This window comes from Cheilinus undulatus, linkage group 14, assembly GCF_018320785.1.
Source record: "Cheilinus undulatus linkage group 14, ASM1832078v1, whole genome shotgun sequence".
Taxonomy (NCBI): domain Eukaryota; kingdom Metazoa; phylum Chordata; class Actinopteri; order Labriformes; family Labridae; genus Cheilinus; species Cheilinus undulatus.
In genome coordinates this window covers 19,123,725-19,141,299 of record NC_054878.1, presented here as the reverse complement: position 1 = coordinate 19,141,299, position 17,575 = coordinate 19,123,725, and the positions used below count along the sequence as shown (strand labels likewise).

Below are 17,575 nucleotides of genomic sequence, written 5' to 3'. Positions count from 1 at the left end.
AAATCAGCACATTTATCTAGAGATAAAAGGTAAATACTGTGAAATTCAGTGATTGGACACAGTTGCATTCCCTACATTAGTTTTTCATCTAAGAAGCTCTTTGTGTTCTATTTATCAATGTAACAAAAATAGACTAGTGTTTAATTCTGAGACACACTGTCCTAACTGTAGGTGCAGCTGCCATCATCACACACTGTATGTAACCTGACACTAATGAAAATATCCCCCTTCATCGTTTATTGCACTAAAAAGTGTTGATACATACCAGCAGAGGCTGTGCTGGAAGAGGTGGTGACACTTTCTCACACCTTTTCTTCATTAGATCATGATGAGGTTCATATGTGTGCACAGAAAACAGAGCTGTGCTGTTAAGTAAGTTAACCCTGCGAAGTGCTGTTTGACTACAGACAAGTCAGGGGGGAAAACAGATGTAGACAAGTCAGAATCACTGCAGTGACATCGCACAACAACTGAAGAAGTGAATAATTTCCCTCTCTGAACATTACTTTTAATTTAACTCAATTTTTGACCGCTATGTAAAGGAGATGGTGAAGAACCTGCTCTGACAGTGGTGATAAACTTTTGCTTTTAAAAATACAAGGAAGTGCATGACACACAAGCCTTACTTCATGAAGATTCCTTCCGTATGAGAGCGGACACTTTACACAGATTCACTGATGGCACAAAGAGCCGATTACCATCAGATAATTGTTTTATAAGTCCCGCCCTTCCCAAACGCTTTATATGAGAGGTTTCCCAGATGAATGTGAAATATATCCGTGCTATGGATACATGAAACAGTCTATCTGGCTTGTCGGGTTTAAAAAAAAGGAAAAATTGCTAAAAATAAAACATACATCTTAACTTTCTGAATGTCAACCCATATAATGACATAAAAATCAACATATTTGAACTCTGATGTCATAAATTGTTGTAAAATCTACAGACAAGTTTGGAAGGTCCAGTCTAAAGTGTTGTTGAAATGTAAATGTAAAAGTCAAGTGTTACCCACTGTCATACTAAAGTTTGTGTTTATGGTGCGACAGGTGAGGCTCTGACTCAAAGCAGCCTGCTTGAGGCAGACGGTGAAAATGGAGATGATATCGTCACCATGACAACTACTGTTGAGCCCATAAATCTTCACCACGCCATGCTGAGATCACCAGGTAGGATTTAATATCTGACAGTCCTGCTGTAAACAGTGATTTAGTGAAGCTAACTGTATTTATGTTAATGTCAGCGGTGCTGTATCAACATACAGAGCTGCTGTTTCTTCTCCAGTGTTTTTGTGTAGCTGATTTTCTAACCAGCTTCTTTCTCGGCCAAGGTTTTTATGTTTTTCTAACTTGCCGTGACTTTGAGTGTTTTCCTACAAACTTTAGAGCAAACAAGCCTATTACACGGCAGCTTTCAAACCTCTTTTTACTCCACTCTTATATATGTTGCCTTCAACGCTCTTGATTTAGAAGTGCTGATTGTCAGAGTTCAAACAAACAACCTGTTGGTACGTCAATGCCATAGCTCTCAGTTGTGGTATCATCTTTTAATAGTGTAGCCTGAATTTTAGGTATAGAAAACATTACCAATGAGCACAGCGATGACACATCTCTACCTCACCCACCTCGTAGATTCAGGATGAACCTTTGTGATTCTGCTAAATGAAACACCTGCTCCTCTGCTGTGGGCACATAAATACATATGTTTTGTTATTGTGATGCTATTTATACTCTCTGGATGTTTCTCTCCCATCTGTCGCCTTGTTTCCTCTTAGTCGTAGTCCTGCTGTTTGTCCCAGAAAGACTTCTAAAAGCTGCCGTTGCAGATATGATTAACTAAAAACTCTCTGACCATAGCTTACAGTAAAATTTCACAACACAAGCACTCAGCAGTGAAGCAACATGATGCTAATTCTGGTCTCATGCTGTCAAATTTACTACAGCCTCAAGTACCTTAATAACATTGGCTCTCATGCAAACATATGTTTGTAATATTAATCTAGCTGTGCAGCTCATTTACTTCAGACACTGACATGAGCTGCTTCTGCAATATACACAGGCTAATTATAATATAACATAAACTGTGGGTTTTTTTTTCCACTAGTCGAGTCTGCCTTATTACTTTATTGGCTGACATTCTAATTTTCTCCATCCGGCTGGGTTTTCTGTGATCTAAACTTCAAAGAATTGTTGACAACTTTTGCCAAACACCAGAGAATTTTACTGCTAAATGAGAATAGGGGTCACAAGAGGACGTACCACATACTGCAATTTAATAAATAGAGTGTTTATATAATACAACTACAAGACAACATCACTTATGGTTTTGACAAATACAGAAACACAACTCTGGTATGTCCTCCTGTGTTACATGTCACTTTGTCCAATGGATGTCAAAATGTTCATACTTTAATTCTTCTGGATACAAGACGTATAGATGCATGTATGAAATATTGGGAATGATAGTATCCCAGGTGGCAAAGCCTTGAAAAAATACATTTATTTCAAAAACCAGGTACTCAGGAGAGGAATGAATCCATCAAAATTGCAGTCTGTTTTTCCCTTTTTTGCACAAATACATTGTTAATGTTTCAGTACCTAAACCCTGCCAGTGTTTTTGTGGAATTTAGACATTGTGAAGAAGTTTGTTTAAAATTTTTGATAGTTGAAAACTAGAAAGTTCCCATGATTTGGTGCCTAGGACCAGTATTAGTATCATTTGATTTTTTCAGTATCTTAGAGAACAGTGGTTCCTTACTTTCCTTCTTACTTTTATCTAAGAAGGGCTAAATAACTAACAAAGGAACTAGTAATATTATTATCATGATTAAGGTGTGCTTACATATTTTACTTTTTACACAGAAACAAAATTATTCCACAAAAAATAAATAAATAAATACCAGTTTCTAAATTTTTGGCCACCTGATGCTAATAGCCAGTTGTGTCTTTGATAACAGTCGCAGTTGTTTGTTGTAGTTTTCATCAAGTCTCAGACACGTCTCCTGAAGGAATCCCAGCCCATTCTCCCTTGGCTGATCTCTCCAGCTCCTCCACATTTGTTGGTCTTCTGGCATGGACCTTCGTCTTCAGTTCACTCCACTGCTTTTCAAAGGGTTTAAAGTCAGGGCTTTGCGCAGGCCAGTCAGTACGGTTCCCTTTGGTCTTCTGGAGGTAGTTCTTCACCAGGAGCCAGATGTTTGGGGTTTTTGTCGTGTTGGAAGGCAAAGCGACAACCAAGATCTAGTTTTGCTGCAGACTGCTTGAGGTTTTCTTTCAAAATGTCCACTTTCTTCATGATTTCTTTCACCTTTATGAGATTCTCAGTTCCAGACACACTGACGCTTCCCCACAGCATAATACTCCCACCACGTTTCACTTTGGGGACCGTGTCCTTTGGGTCATACACCTCTACCTTCTTTCTCCAAACATAAGCAACATCTCTTTGGCCAGAAGTCTCTAGTTTGGTCTCATCTGACCAAAGGACATGCTTCCAGTCTGCATAATCTTTCTCCAGGTTGTGCCTTGCAGACTTCAGTCTGGCTTGAAGGGATCTCTACTGCAGAAGTGGAGTTTCTCTTGGTCTGAAACCTCTCGGTCCATTCCTGTGCAGGGCTTTAGCGATGGTCTTCTTTAAGACTACAGTTCCTGACTTGGCTAAGTCATTCACTAGTGTCTTGGCAGTTGTTCTGGAGTCTTTGGACACATCTCTCACTAGTTTTCTTCCCGAGTCTTTGAAATCTTTTTCTTCCTACCTCTCCCAGGCTTGTTCTGTACTTTGTGGCTCTCTTTGAATTTCTTAAGATTACTTTTCAGTTTAGTCCTTGACACTATGGCTCAACAAAAAGGTCAATTTAAAAGGAGGCTGATGATAAAGACAGGGGTTGTTTTTGCTTTAGTGAAATATGTTTGTTTCTGTGTTCAAAGTAAAATCATGTAAGGACCCAGAATAAAACTAGGATGTTTAGAAAAGCTCTGTTCCTAATTAATTACTTAGTTTAACAGCACTTGAGAAAACCTCAAGATTTCACAAGGGGCCAATATTTGTGTCCTTATCTGTAAGGGATGTGCATTTGATAGAAAAATTGTGTTGTATTTTTTAGCTTGATGCTGACACATTCCAAGAATCACTTCTAATGAGTTAACAGATTTAGCATTTCTTAGAGCTAATTTTTTTAAGATTATCTTTTTCATGTGACACTGGCTTTAATGATTATTAAATAAACTGATAATTTCAATAAAAATATCCAGTACAATTGTTTCTTCAGTTAAGAGAAGTGAAGTTAGTTTTTTAGTTCGGCTGTGTCACCTGCAGGGATGGAAAGTAACTAATTACATTTACTCCAACTACTGTAACTGAGTAGCCTTTTTGTGTACTTATACTTTTTCAAGAACTTCTTAAACTCAAACTTTTTCTTTACTGAAGTTTACACTGGGGAAAGTACTGTTCTTCATTATATTTGTAAAGAATATCAAATACTGAGTAAAAATATTTAGCACATTAAGACTAAACAAGGAGGTCCAAGTTTTCTCACAATATTAAGTGAATAGCCAGTAGTTTGACTTTCACAAGAGAGATTATAATTCTACATTTAATCACAAAACAGCTGTGGCATTTTACTTTAGGTGAAGTCACACCTCGTAATAGCCAACCTGGATGGAGATTTACATTCTCATGTAGTTACTGCACATTAAGGAAAGATCATTTATCACTGTGAAAGCCTTTTGGATATCTAAAGTAGCTACTCAGTGCTTTGGGTAAACTTTAAAAGACTTTATACTTTTACTTGAATAGATTTATAGACCTGTACTTTTACTTCTACTTTGGTACATTTTAACCAAAATAACTGCACTTTTACTTGATTACAATAATCTGGTACGTTTCCATCTCTGATCACCTGACATCACTAAATTATTCTTCTTTTGTTCTTTATAGTCAGTTGAAATCTTTGTTTTGTTTTGTTTGTGTTTTTAAGAAAGAGTGGCTGAATATTGAAGAAAAATTGCTTCACTGTAAACAGCAAGTAATATATTTGTGGACTTTAAAGCTGAATGATAGATTGCAAAACTTTGTTTGGAAATATCAGTATATCACCAAGATTCTACTATTTTGCATCCCTGCTGTTTAGGTTTGTAAATCTGTTGTATTTGTTTAAAAAAGGTAATAAATATACAGACATAATATAAAGGCAAGGCTTAGTATATTATTATAATACAAAGCTGGATCCAAAAGGGTGCTCCTGGACTTGGTTAATGTTCTTGAAGATGTTCCCCCTCTCTCTTCTTCTACTCCAAACAGGCTTCTTCAGTTTTGAAAGTGACAGGTCAGAAATAAGTCTTTTGGAGGAGAAGGTCAGTGTCCTCAAAAACACCAAATCCAGTAAAGTAGTCCCCTTTAGGATGAAGCTTTGGATTACCATGACCTATATGACAGAGAACCTCTATGTGGTTTATATAAATAAGGAAGCAGACTTAAAAAGGCGTAACCTTTTTAACTTTCTCCTTTTTGGATGTTTAAATCTCATCTGACAGTTTCTTCAAAGTTATACTTTCATTGTATTTTTTATCAAATCAAAGTAAGGCGTATGCTTGGCATATATGACCTAGTTTTTAAGCTTTCGTTCATTGATTTTATCAATCTGTGCTTTTTTCCTCACAGTCACATTTCCACAGCTCCATATGTCATTCCTGAAAGCCTACTCCTTTTATTTTTCTAAGCTAGAATATTTTCTGAGCTCATTAAAGGGATCGTTGAACACCCTTCAGTTTTGTTAAATTGGCCTGTCAGCATTAAAACCAAAAAGCATAACCAGGTGAGAACATGAAGGAACTCAAGGACAGAAGAAAGAAAGTTTTTCTTTTAAAACAGAGGTGCCTGGTCTCATCATGAATGCAGCTTTGCATTCAGAGTTTATATATTGGGACTGATCGACAGGTGACTCACTCTTGGACATTATTCATGCTACTAGGTGCTTTGTCCTTTGTATCCCTCTCTCCAGGCTCTGCAGACTCAGTGGTAGTCCTTTCACAGCCACATGAATTGGTGACCATGACGACCGAAGGCCATGCATATGGAGAAGATGTGGTGGCATTGCTGTAGCCCGTCATCATGCAATATTACACTCACTGCCGTTTCCTGCAGCCAGAGCGGACTTAACGTAGACATCCATTTGTACATAGATTAATCACTGACTTTAACCCTGTAGATATCTGTAATTAGTAATAATGATGATGGTTTTATTTTGAAAAGAGTGACATGGCGATGTTTGTACAAACAACATTTTTTCCTCAAGTTTTTGAACTTAAATAGTCCCAAAGAAAAACTGAGACGGGTTTCAAGGTGTATGAAAATATAATGACCGTGCATTGTTCTGAGCAGCATCATTGTAAACAAGTGTGAGTTTGAAATGCAGAGATGTTTTCTCTGATGGAAATGGAGTCCCACTTACTTTTAAAGACACCACAGCCGATATAATTGACTGTCAAAATGTACCAGCATAGGAAGATACTCCATTGTCTGTATTACTAATAAGAAAACCGCTGACATTAAACAAACTATTCCAGCACAGAATATCACGCTGCTGCATGTAAACACCGGTCACAGCCTCTCTGTTTATCAACCTGAGAAAAACACACAGAAACAACCATCTGAAACAAAATGCCCAGAGCTGCTTCACTCAGCGTGTCATTGGTTAACTTCTTCCACTCAAAGTGTGGACCTCCAGCGCTCTACTTGTTCTCTGAGTAAGGCACAAATTTCTCATTTACAGCTCAATATATTAACACTTGAGAATAATTGCTTTTTAAACAAAATGAAGAATTACTCATGAGGTTAGAAAAAACAAACAAACAGCAGATGTCTGGGGCTGTTAGATAAAGTAGTGTACACTATGAGCAGTGTTTGTTCCTCCTCCTCCTCCTCCTCAGTGGATCTTCAGGTTGTGGAAGTGGTCCAGCGTGGCGCCCAAAGCCCAGCTTGCCTCCACGTTGTTCACTTTCTTGGTCAACTAGGAGGGAAAAAACCCAACACCAAATCACTTAAATGCCTTTTGTATTTATTGAAATAAAAAAGTAACACAAAGTTTGAGTCTTTTCTTCACTTTTTTATGTTTAAGGTCAGGAGCATCAGTCTGTTGTCCTGGGGATTTAAAGCAACTACTTCTTCAATAATTGGGTTTGATGTTTTAACAAATGTCACTGATGTTTCAGTCTTATCATCTATAATCAGATGATAGTAACAAATGCTGAACGTAGATGCACTAATGCCTTTTAACAAGAGTAAATGGCTGATGACTCATACAGCGATGAGTCTGAGCTACACAATTTCCAATGGTAATGTTCTACTAATTCAAACCCTTTTGAACAGAACTGTCCTTTTTATTGCTTCTGCTGATTGTGCTTGTTGCAGCTCTGCTTCACCTGCAGCACGGTGCTATCCTTGAAGCCGAAGCCGTCCTTGAGCAGACAAGTGATGTAGGTCATGTCCATACACAGGAAAGAACTGATGGGAGGGTGTTTGGTCATCTTATTGCACACTGGGCAGACAGAAGGGGAGTTATGTCTGTTAGGATGGGTAATCAGTCATCTGTATTCTACTGAGAGGATGAGGGCAGGCTTTCAGAAAGCAGCGAGGACACTAGTCCAGACTATTGAGATGCGCACTGTGTCTCAAGTACAGGGAGCTGCAGATCTGTCACTGTTATGATGCATTGCTTCTCACCCTCTTTTGCTCTCTTCTTGAAGTGTCTCACCTCCAGCATCCCTCCTTGGACCCCATCTGTGACATCGGAGAAGGGATTTGGTCATTTTGTTGCATTTAAATGTTATACCAATCATTAGAGAGAAGATTTACATTCACATTTCCACAATACTAATAACCGAGCTCGTGCCCTTTTAGCTCAGACTGACAGAGGATAGCAATTTCTCTAATAACTACATACCTATAGCTCTTCAAATCCACTGAGACAGGTGCTGATGACTCACATTGTCCTGCCTGTGTCTGTCTCTGGGATGGGTAATAACATCCTGCTGGGTGTGTATAATTACGTAAGGTGCGTTTGAGAGAGTGTACGAACCGATAAGGCCGGCATCCACCGCTCTGTCAAAGTAATAGGAGAATGCATAGAAGACGCTGCTGTCTTCCAGCTCGTACGGCTGATGAATAATCCCCTTCACCACCTTGAGTACCTCCTGATAACAGAGCTTGTATCCTGAATAACCTGCAGAGAAAACAGAGACAGCAGTGTGAATTATGCATCTTTACACTGGAACAACAACAAAAAATGATGCGCAATACCACTAAGTCTATTTAAATGGGCTTTAAAAGCTTTTCTGCAGATGGTTGGTTGCTATCACAAAAGTTGAAAGTTCTACACTGTGCTTGTTTGTAGTCTTAAGGTTAATCCCATCACAATGAATTCAAAGCGGTGTTTAAAAGTGTTTATCCCCACACTAAGTAGCTCTGAATTTACTGAACTCAGCGTGCTAATTTAACATGAACAGATTCTTACCATCTGGGTGTCCGCTCACTTGATACGTCAGCCCTCCAAAGCTCCATTCATCCCTGAACTTTTTTGGCAGGCACGTACTTTTAAAAACACGCCACTCCAGCCCTGAGAGAGCACAAACATGACTCATTTAATTTTCTAACTGGTTCAACCGCTTCACAAACAGCCACAGTGGTCCGAGACTGTCTCGAGAACTGGGGACCAACACAATTTCCTCTAAAGCTTTTTGGTGATTCATCTCAGGGTCTCAGCTGAATTGTTTATTAGAAAGAAAGACATTCCACAAAAACATCTTCAGTGCTTGGAGAGCGAGCGACCAGAGAACTGACTCACTGCTTTGTGTCCGTCAGAGACACACACTCACAATGAACAACACTGACCCACAGCTAATGGCGACAGGCCACCTTTTCATCATGTAAGCACAGTACCTTCTGCACCCAGAGCGCCCAGGGTGGCCAACCGTGCCGCCATCAGACCATTTCCAAGGTAACTGCATGTAAGATGAAAGCATGGTCACAAAAGAGCAAACAGGAACAGACTGCACATTTAACAAGCAAGTCATTCTGTAAATAGGCCAAATAAATGGTCAGCCTGTTACTCACATCTTTGTGACTCATCAGATAATAAATTTGTCCCAATTTAAACTCAGATAAGATTAGATGAAAAAGTTTCAACTATGGGCTGAATAGTGATGCAGGGGGTTTGTTCACCTGCATCACAGAAAGAAGGTTCCTGGTTTGAATCCCTATCAGACAGGGCATGCACGCCTGGGTTTTCTCAGGGTACTACGTCACACCACACCCATAGGTGTGACTGTGCCTGGTCATCTATCTTTTTGTCAGCCCTGTGATAGACTGGAAACAGTCCAAGGCATTCCCGGCCTCTCGCCCAGCTGGGATCAGCTCTAGCCCCAACTGCAACCCCAAACAGGGATAAGTGGTATAGGTAATGGAGTTTTGAAGAATATAGGGATGTAACAATACCTTAAAATTCCATTAAAATCAATTAAAATAAAGGACAATTTAAAATGAGACCAAATATATTACAAATATGCCTTAATTAAATGGGCAGGACGGTGGATGGAGTCTGTGAGTGGCTGAGGTAGGGAAATGAACCTTGGACCCTCAATTTGAGGGCTGTAGCCTGTAGCTGTACATGGGATGCACAATTAGACCAATAGTGCCCTCCCAGGGTTTGCAATACTACTTTAAAAGCATGTTGGGATCACTTGCAGTGCAAACCCAAGAAAACCTATGAATGAGCAGTTTTTAACCAATAGAGTCCTCAATTCAAAACAAGAAGTAAGCTTCAGAGGTAGACACACTGAGCAGTGAACCAGGTCTCTCCATTGACCAGGAAGAGCCTATCGGGCACGTTAAAGGCAGGGGGAACTTGGACGATTGAGCTAACAACTGATTACATCAACTGTAAAAAACACGTACTAATACAACTGTAATTGTTAAAGTCCCTGTAAAGGGAAAAAACCTTTATTTTAGGTTTGTTGTTGAAAGGCCACTGGGTTATAAACAACCAGGCCAAATTTTTGTGATGAAAAACATCTCCAAGTTAAAAAAAAAAATTAAGCTTCAAAATTCTGAAAAGTGAGGCATTAAAATCTGCTCTAGGATGGTGTGGGCGTGTCAGCTGAATAAGCTAAAGCCACATCCACTCACAAGAAGTATGATCCTCTAAAATAAAATTTAAAAATGCTTCTGATCAGAGTTCAGCTGCTGGCTCTGTGACAAAGCAGAGAGACAGAAGTGGGGAATTAAATTTACTGTTTTCTAGTACAAATATCTGTTATGATACTTTTAATCACCCATGGCTGATAGATTTTTGCACATTAACCTCACAATAAACATAAACCCAACATGTAGCTGACTGATACCTTTCACTGAAGGCAGTGACATAACTAACAGCACACTGTACTGAGATGAACTATGGTTTATAATCCTCATAGGGATCAGTGATGTCATGGGCTCCTATACAAAATCCACGATATATCTCCACAGTGCATGTAAGGTATGTCAGTATTTTTAAAACTAGATTTAAAATAGCTGCACAAATGAACACTGATCAGGAAACAGTTCATAAAATCCTGAACCAGCATCTTTACACTTACTGAATCTTGAGTTGTGTGTATCACTGTAATGTAAGCACCATGTGTACTATAATGAGTCAATACTGGATCCTAATTTAAAATGTAAAATGTCTGAAATCGCCTGAAATAGACATGATTGGTGCAGTCACAAATAATTCACACATTCCTAACTACTGGATCTGTTACCTGTGGGTGTACAGCTCAAATGTTGAGTTGAAGATGTCAAATCTGGCAACATAATCATCAACAGGGGCACTTTCAATGGTTTTCTACAATGGAATAACAGACATAGTGGGGCACTGCTCACCAATGAGTGTCATTTGTACACAGATCTGCAAACAAGCAGCTCACCCTGAGTTTTGGCAGAAAAGTGATCTGCGTGGATCCTCCTCCCAGATCCAAGATTCCCACTGTCTTCTTGGTTTGAGCTTTCAGGTGACCTGAAAACATTTTAATCCCACAGCCACAACAGAGAGGAGCTAATCAGTCACACCTGAGATGTAATCTTCAAAAGGCCAGTGTGATACAGAATGTGCATCCCAAATAAGTCTAAAAAATCTCAGCAGTGAGCCTGATAAAGATCACAGCTCTCTCCTTTAGGCTACAGAATCATTGTTATCGCATTAGCCTGTATTTGTGAACCATGGTCTATAATAAGACACTGACAAATTCAGGCTCTGAGTTAAATTTGGCTTTACAGTAGAAAAGAAATATGCTCAGGAGAAATGCTCTGTCAATTATGTTGCAGATCATGTAGAGTTTACAGCACTCACCTGTCAGAAAGTTGACAGATATCCAAGCCAGGATTCCTTCATCAAAAAGAAAAGCAAAGAGACACACAACATTACATCTGAAATGCACAGCTCATTTGGAGGAGCTGTTGACAATTTTTTTTATAAAAAATGATGCTGTTTACAGTGTAAACATAGACAGATGTGCAAACATTTTAGTAAGAGCTACATTTCTGATAATAGGGTTGAAATGCTGACAAATCATTTACACTCCAACACATCAGACAAAAACAAATTTTCAGCACATAATCACAGCTTTTAAAGTCTCAACAACTTGGAGGTGAAGAGCCAGTTCATTTTCTTAAGAGTCATCATAAACGACGGCAATAATCTCCTGCAATTTAGTTGAATGTTTGCAGTAAACATAGATCCCTCTCAGAAATTATAGCTCGCTCTGAAAGTAGGGCAGAAGATTCTCTGATGCCACCTCCAAAGCGCTGCGCAGTGAACATGAGTGGCTGTGATTACTGACGAAAGTGTTGTTTGTCGGGGCAGAGGGTGGGCAGACGTTACCTTCATTTTTGCCGTTCATTATGCTGACGCTGTTGTCTGGGACCAAAAAAGGAGATTCATCAAACACATGTTGAACCTAGAGAGGGGAAAGAAAAGCAGGAGGAGAAGCAAAATGAAAGAGAGAGCAGAGGGGAGAAAAGGAGGGGGCAGCAGAGAGTTGGCCTTAATGTTATCTACTGTAATGGTAGCCCATCCAGAGGTGCCCTTTGCTTGAAAAGATTAATTAATCCCCTCAGGGGGATTAATAAAGTATCACTTATCTTCCAAGGTGCCCCAGGGCCATCCATTACCATCTTATCCCCTCTACTCTAAGCTTCCACCACTCTGATAACAATACTCTTCCTCTCGTGTTTGAACTACCTGCCGTAGCAGAGAAAGTGTTCCTTTTCTTCTGCGCCTGTTCCTTCGCTGGGTAAGAGGTTGCACTCTTCTTTGAAAGTGTCAGACAATGTAGCGCGTAACAACTCCCCCTAGATACAAAAACTGCACTCCTCTTTACAGAGCTCCCAACAGTATGTCACATCTCAGTACCTCTGCACTCTTTTTACCTGCTCCAGCAGAGCCTGGGCTTTCTCTGTGGACAGCAGCCGGAGTCCAGCTGTGGCTCTGAGCACCACTGGAGTCCTCTTCCACTCCAGACGAGGCACCGTCTTCTTGGCCACCTTCAGCAGCATCCTCACTGTGTGTGCAGCCTTTAAAACAATAAAACCCAGCAATGACAACAGGGTGACTAGTAAGAGCCGAGAAAACCCTCCAAGTGTTGCATATCAGTCACTTCTTTGTCACTTTGACTTCTCACTTCCTACCTACTTTCATTTGTGAAATGTGATTCCCCGCAGAGGGACACCATCAGCAGTGTTTCTGAATACAATGTAGAGCCAGTAGACCTTTCTTTTCAGCTCAATATCATTGATTAGATTTGAAAATGAACTCACCATTTCAGGGGAGTCAGCATACGCAGACAAACCTGGCTTTATGGAATGGAACATCTCATTGTCCAAAACAGGCAGCTCTGCTTAAAGATACAAGATCCACCCACATCAAATATGCAGCAAGCTATTAAAAGCATTAAGACGCTTAAATCTTCTTAGCATACATACACAGACTTATATCCCCTTATTCTAAAATGAGGCATGTTGACTTGAATCTGACAAAATAGGATTATGACTTAAAAAGTTAATGAAGTCAAGTATAACCTCCCTCTACTGAAGTTTAAGCATACAGGTTTACAGAACTCATGCTGAGGAAATAAAGACAGAGCTCAGCATTGCATAGCACTACTAATACAGTATGAGCACAAAATTATTTAACCTGCCTTTCATCAAGCGTGTTGATATTATAGAGATTTAAAGAGGTTAGAGTACAAGCTATGATTACCTGAGCCACCCTGGATGAAGGTGTACACATGAATCCGTGTCCCAGTGCTCCCAGCATCAAACATCACAGCATAGAATATCCTGCTGTGGTTTGCAGGCCGGCTGAGGCTGGGAAGGATGCTCCCTATGCTGTTGGTCAAATCCACAAGAGAGGTCTTTAGCTGGGCTCGGCTCAGGTCTACAACAGCAAGCAAAACCAGGAGTGAAAACATCACGGAGAGCTTCATCTTCACTCTGGAGAAACAGCAAAACACGTTACAGGACTATAAATGTATCAAAAAGGCATCTGCAACTGTTGCTGCTGGCTTGTAATGGGAGATGTTGGATTACTTCATGGCATGCTATAGAAGAGTCAGACTTGATAAGAGATATTTCCACTAGGGATATATGACCACTCCCTGTTACACTTCCCAGCCAACCACATGGAGACAAATCCCAAAATCAACCTGTCTTCCTGCTGAGTCAACTCCTGCAGACACTTTAGAAAACATCATACTTTCAACATGTTAAACTTACACTGGGGAACTTTAATTCTTTGATCTTGACGTTCAATCAATACATGGTAACTCAAGTGTTTCTACATCTCCCTACAAAACTGAGATATAAAACGTGACGAATTAGGATGCATTCAAAGCCTCAGTTACTGCTGTGGGAGAACCCTGCTGAGACAATGTCAACCTTCTGCAAACAGAAAATAAAGACACTAAAAATAGTCTTTCTTGAGTAATTCCACTCCCTGTGAATCCCAATTTAAGTTTAAATTCCAGCCATTTCATTTGCCTGGAGCAAGATACAGAAATTAATAGAAACTAAAAACGGATAGACAATGTTTTATGGAATCGTGACTTCTAGATAAAAGCAGTTTTTGGCTGCCTTCTCATTCCTTTATTATTTATTTCACTGTCACTGAAGTGTTTAAGAAATAAAGTGTTATCTGAAAAGAGGAGTAAGAAAAGAACCAATTCTTCTGGGTTTACTTCTCATTCAGTCTGCATTTAAACCTCGTTTCCAGCCTTAATGTCTGCACTTCTTAGCTTGAAAAGTTGTAAAATAAACCATCCTTGAAAGATTTACAGAACAAAACATGTAGTTGTGAAGCAATGACAAATGTTTAGGGAGATTAGGTGCAATCATGGACGTGTCACAATGTTATTATACAAGGTGTTGCATGCCTTATTAGCTAAAAGAGCAGATAAAAAACTTCTGAAGTCTGTTTGTGTGAAAATTTGCAGATAACTAAACTGACTTGTTGGTATCAAAATAAAATAATGTTCAAAATAAAGGTGCAAAAGGCAGAAGCAGTCTGCCTGGAGTTAAATTAAGAAAACCTTGCATGATTCATTGACAATGCCAAACAGTTGTGTGAAGTTTTTGGGAAATTTCTTGCCTGTTGTTTTCTAAAAAGCTTATTTTCCACGGCTGACTTCAGGCGGTAAACATATTCAAGAGAGACTCAGTGCTGTTAAATGAACAAATAAACCAATAAAATAAACCATATTCTCACAGCTAAGGTTGTCATGATAAAAGAGTAGTAAACCAATATGTCACTACAAAACTTTAGACAATCATCACTGTTCAGCCCTCTGGAGATGTCGTGGGACTGATTGGACGAAACACAGCTGACAGGCTGAGATCCCACTTGACAACCCTGGTGGAGTGTTAGCTTCTTGCTGCCCATCTGTCGGCACAGTTGACTTGTGGAGGCAAATACAGATTGAACTGGGCTTGGGGACTCCTTCACTGAGCACTTGTCCTTTCTGTGGAACAGGGGTTCTCAATTTTTCATCCCAGGACCCTGAAAATAAAGGTTCCAGAGACTTGGGACCCCCACTGTACCAGAGGACAGCCATGCACATTCAAGAATAGTCATGTGCAAGCGTAAATCTTAAATATTTTTATAAACATAACATGTTTTCATGTTGGACTAACTGAATGCATGTATTTTTCTAAAAATGGGTAAAATATACCATTTGAAATCATTTAAAAATATTCTTTGTTTTTTGGAAGGCATCTGGTGACACCGTCCAAATGTCTCACAAACCCCCAAGGGAGAACCACTGCTGCAGAGCACAAATATCCAGTGTTTGCTTCAAATTGATGACAATATTAAATCATTGTGTAATTGCTTTTGTGTTGTTTATAATGCTGGATCTCTAGAACTGCCAGCCTCCTTTTCTGGCTTGCAGGACAATAGCAAGCTTATTACTAAAATAGGCTTTTTCCTACTGTGACACTAACAGAAATGAAGCGGCAAATGACATAAAATTTTAAAGCTGCAGTGTTCGTGAAGCTAATAATCCACTGTTGTTGATGCTTTTAACTTAAGGGATGTCAGTGAATAGGGAATGGATGTTTAATCAGCCAGCATCCTCTGACTGGGTGTTTATGATGCAGGGAGAAACTTGTCTACATGTGGTTAACGACTGCCTTTAATTAAATAAAGGTCCCTGTAAAGCGTAATCCCGAATTTGTGTCTAAACACACTAGATATGATCAAATGAGGTTGCTGTAAACATGTGAAAACCCCAGAGATCTATGCATGACTGAATGCCTGACTTTAATCTTTAGGAAGTCATTAACCTCTTTCCTGGCTTGGTTTAATTTGAGCAGGGCAAAATCTGAGCCCATGACATCGCTAACACTAACAATGATTTGAAATTGCAGACCAGTTCATCTCAATACAATCTGTTGTTAGCTGATGACACTGTCTTCACTGAAAGTTAACAGCCAGTGACAGGCTGTGTTTTTGGTCATTGTGAGGTGAATTTCCAAGATCTATTAGCCACATTGGCCTACGGGTCATCAAAATCATCATAGCAGAGAGATTTTTTCCAGAAAACAGTCAATTCAATCCCCAACTTCTGTCTCCTCACTTTGACAGAGCGAGGCAGCTAAATTCTAATCAGAAACATCATTTCAAAATTTGAGAGGGTGTATTTCTGGTGAGTGGGTGCAGGTTCAGTTCATTCAACTGACACATCACAACATCCGAAAGCAGATTTTACTGCATTATTTTTCATGATTTTGAAGAATAATTTTACAAATTTAGAAGTTGTTTTTCATTAATCAAATTCGGCCTGGTGGTTCATAACACAGTGGCTTGTCACACAGCAAACCTATTTTTAAATCACTTTACAGGAACTTTAAAGCCCACTAAGTTAAAATATTTACATAAAACTAACTCGAATTGTGGATATTGACGTTACGTGTGTTAAGTTGCTCTTTTGAGCCATCGCTTTGAAAAATAACTTTGCAAAAAAGACCATATTACCTCCAAAAAAGTTTTAAATGCCAGTGTAAACGGTTTGCAGGTGTTGTGGATTATCAAGGCATCATGTTAAATAGCGACTCTTAGCTGAATGTTTCTCAGAGAAATGTTGAAGTCCTCACGAACCCCCCATTGTTTTAGTTTCTCAATAAATACACACTGATAAATTTATTACTTTTCATTGAAAAACTAAGCAAAGCGCAAGAACAAGGAGATTTTTAATGTTTCCTACGGACGCATTCATCCAAGAGTCTCCACTTAACACGGTAACTCGTTTAACCAAAACACCGATCGTTAACTTGTACAAGGTTGAATTACGTTGAACAGCCAACTTTGTCGTCACTGATAAAAGAAATTAAAGTTAGCTTTGCATTTAGCGTTATTAACCGTTGTTTTGTACACACTGATGTTTATTCTCAGTTCAGTGTTTTGACAAGTGCTAGCATAAATGCTGCATTACAGAAAGCTAGCCGGTGAAGTTTGACATGAAGCTACATTCGTGTGCTAACAGTCGCTCGGTACCGCCGAGTCTTCAAAAAGGCAAAAAGAGACCATGGAACTATCAAAACACTTAGAAACACATTAAAACCATAATAAAGTATCTTTAAGCTAACTTTCAGTGTTGTCTGGATGCTAAACATTGTCCTGGCTCACCATGATGTCCGACTAGCAGCAGCAGCAGCTGACTCCTCGTCACGTCAGCGTTGCTAGGTTGTGATGGATTTGTTTGGTCTCGTTCAGAGATCTCGGCCCTATAAATGTCAGAATGAAATCTGAATATATTGTGCCGTGTTTAAAACAACACTTAATGGAGCAATGTGTTGCTTATTCTGCCAGGGAAAGCCATCAGGAGCATTATTTTTATTGCTTATATTCTGCTGGCAGTCAAAGCAGTAGGAAGCTTTCAACAGCAAAATTATAGGTTACAGTGCAAATCAAGTTCAACCATTATTGTATGCCTTTCAACTGCAGGGTTCATCAGGCATCATTTAGATTTTCTCCTTTTTGCTCCAGTAAACCACTACG

At 39.4% G+C, this 17,575-nt stretch overlaps 2 protein-coding genes across 4 annotated transcripts in view; one reads left to right on the top strand and one right to left on the bottom strand.

The window, feature by feature from the left end:
* Nucleotides 1-7,074, top strand: part of znf410 (zinc finger protein 410) — a 32,470-nt gene extending 25,396 nt beyond the window's left edge. Inside the window, exons 11-12 of the mRNA XM_041805017.1 lie at nt 1,047-1,166; nt 5,993-7,074. Of these exons, the coding sequence (XP_041660951.1) occupies nt 1,047-1,166; nt 5,993-6,093 (221 nt within the window). The 3' untranslated portion in view covers nt 6,094-7,074. The remainder of the gene's footprint in view (nt 1-1,046; nt 1,167-5,992) is intronic.
* Nucleotides 6,862-17,275, bottom strand: LOC121521224 (ectonucleoside triphosphate diphosphohydrolase 5-like). Of its 3 annotated transcripts, none has more exons than XM_041805018.1 (14): nt 17,204-17,275; nt 13,283-13,515; nt 12,841-12,920; nt 12,454-12,597; nt 11,906-11,981; nt 11,375-11,410; nt 10,953-11,041; nt 10,788-10,870; nt 8,929-8,990; nt 8,504-8,605; nt 8,069-8,212; nt 7,714-7,770; nt 7,413-7,528; nt 6,862-7,000 (listed from the first exon to the last, which is right to left on the bottom strand). In XM_041805018.1, exons 2-14 carry the CDS (start codon nt 13,506-13,508, stop codon nt 6,917-6,919), a joined length of 1,299 nt encoding a protein of 432 aa, XP_041660952.1. In that variant the 5' UTR covers nt 13,509-13,515; nt 17,204-17,275; the 3' UTR covers nt 6,862-6,916. The 3 variants fall into 3 exon arrangements, with proteins under 3 accessions (XP_041660952.1, XP_041660953.1, XP_041660954.1); XM_041805019.1 differs by having other exon boundaries at nt 12,841-12,917; XM_041805020.1 differs by having other exon boundaries at nt 13,283-13,410; nt 17,204-17,266.
* Between the last annotated feature and the right edge of the window lie 300 nt (nt 17,276-17,575).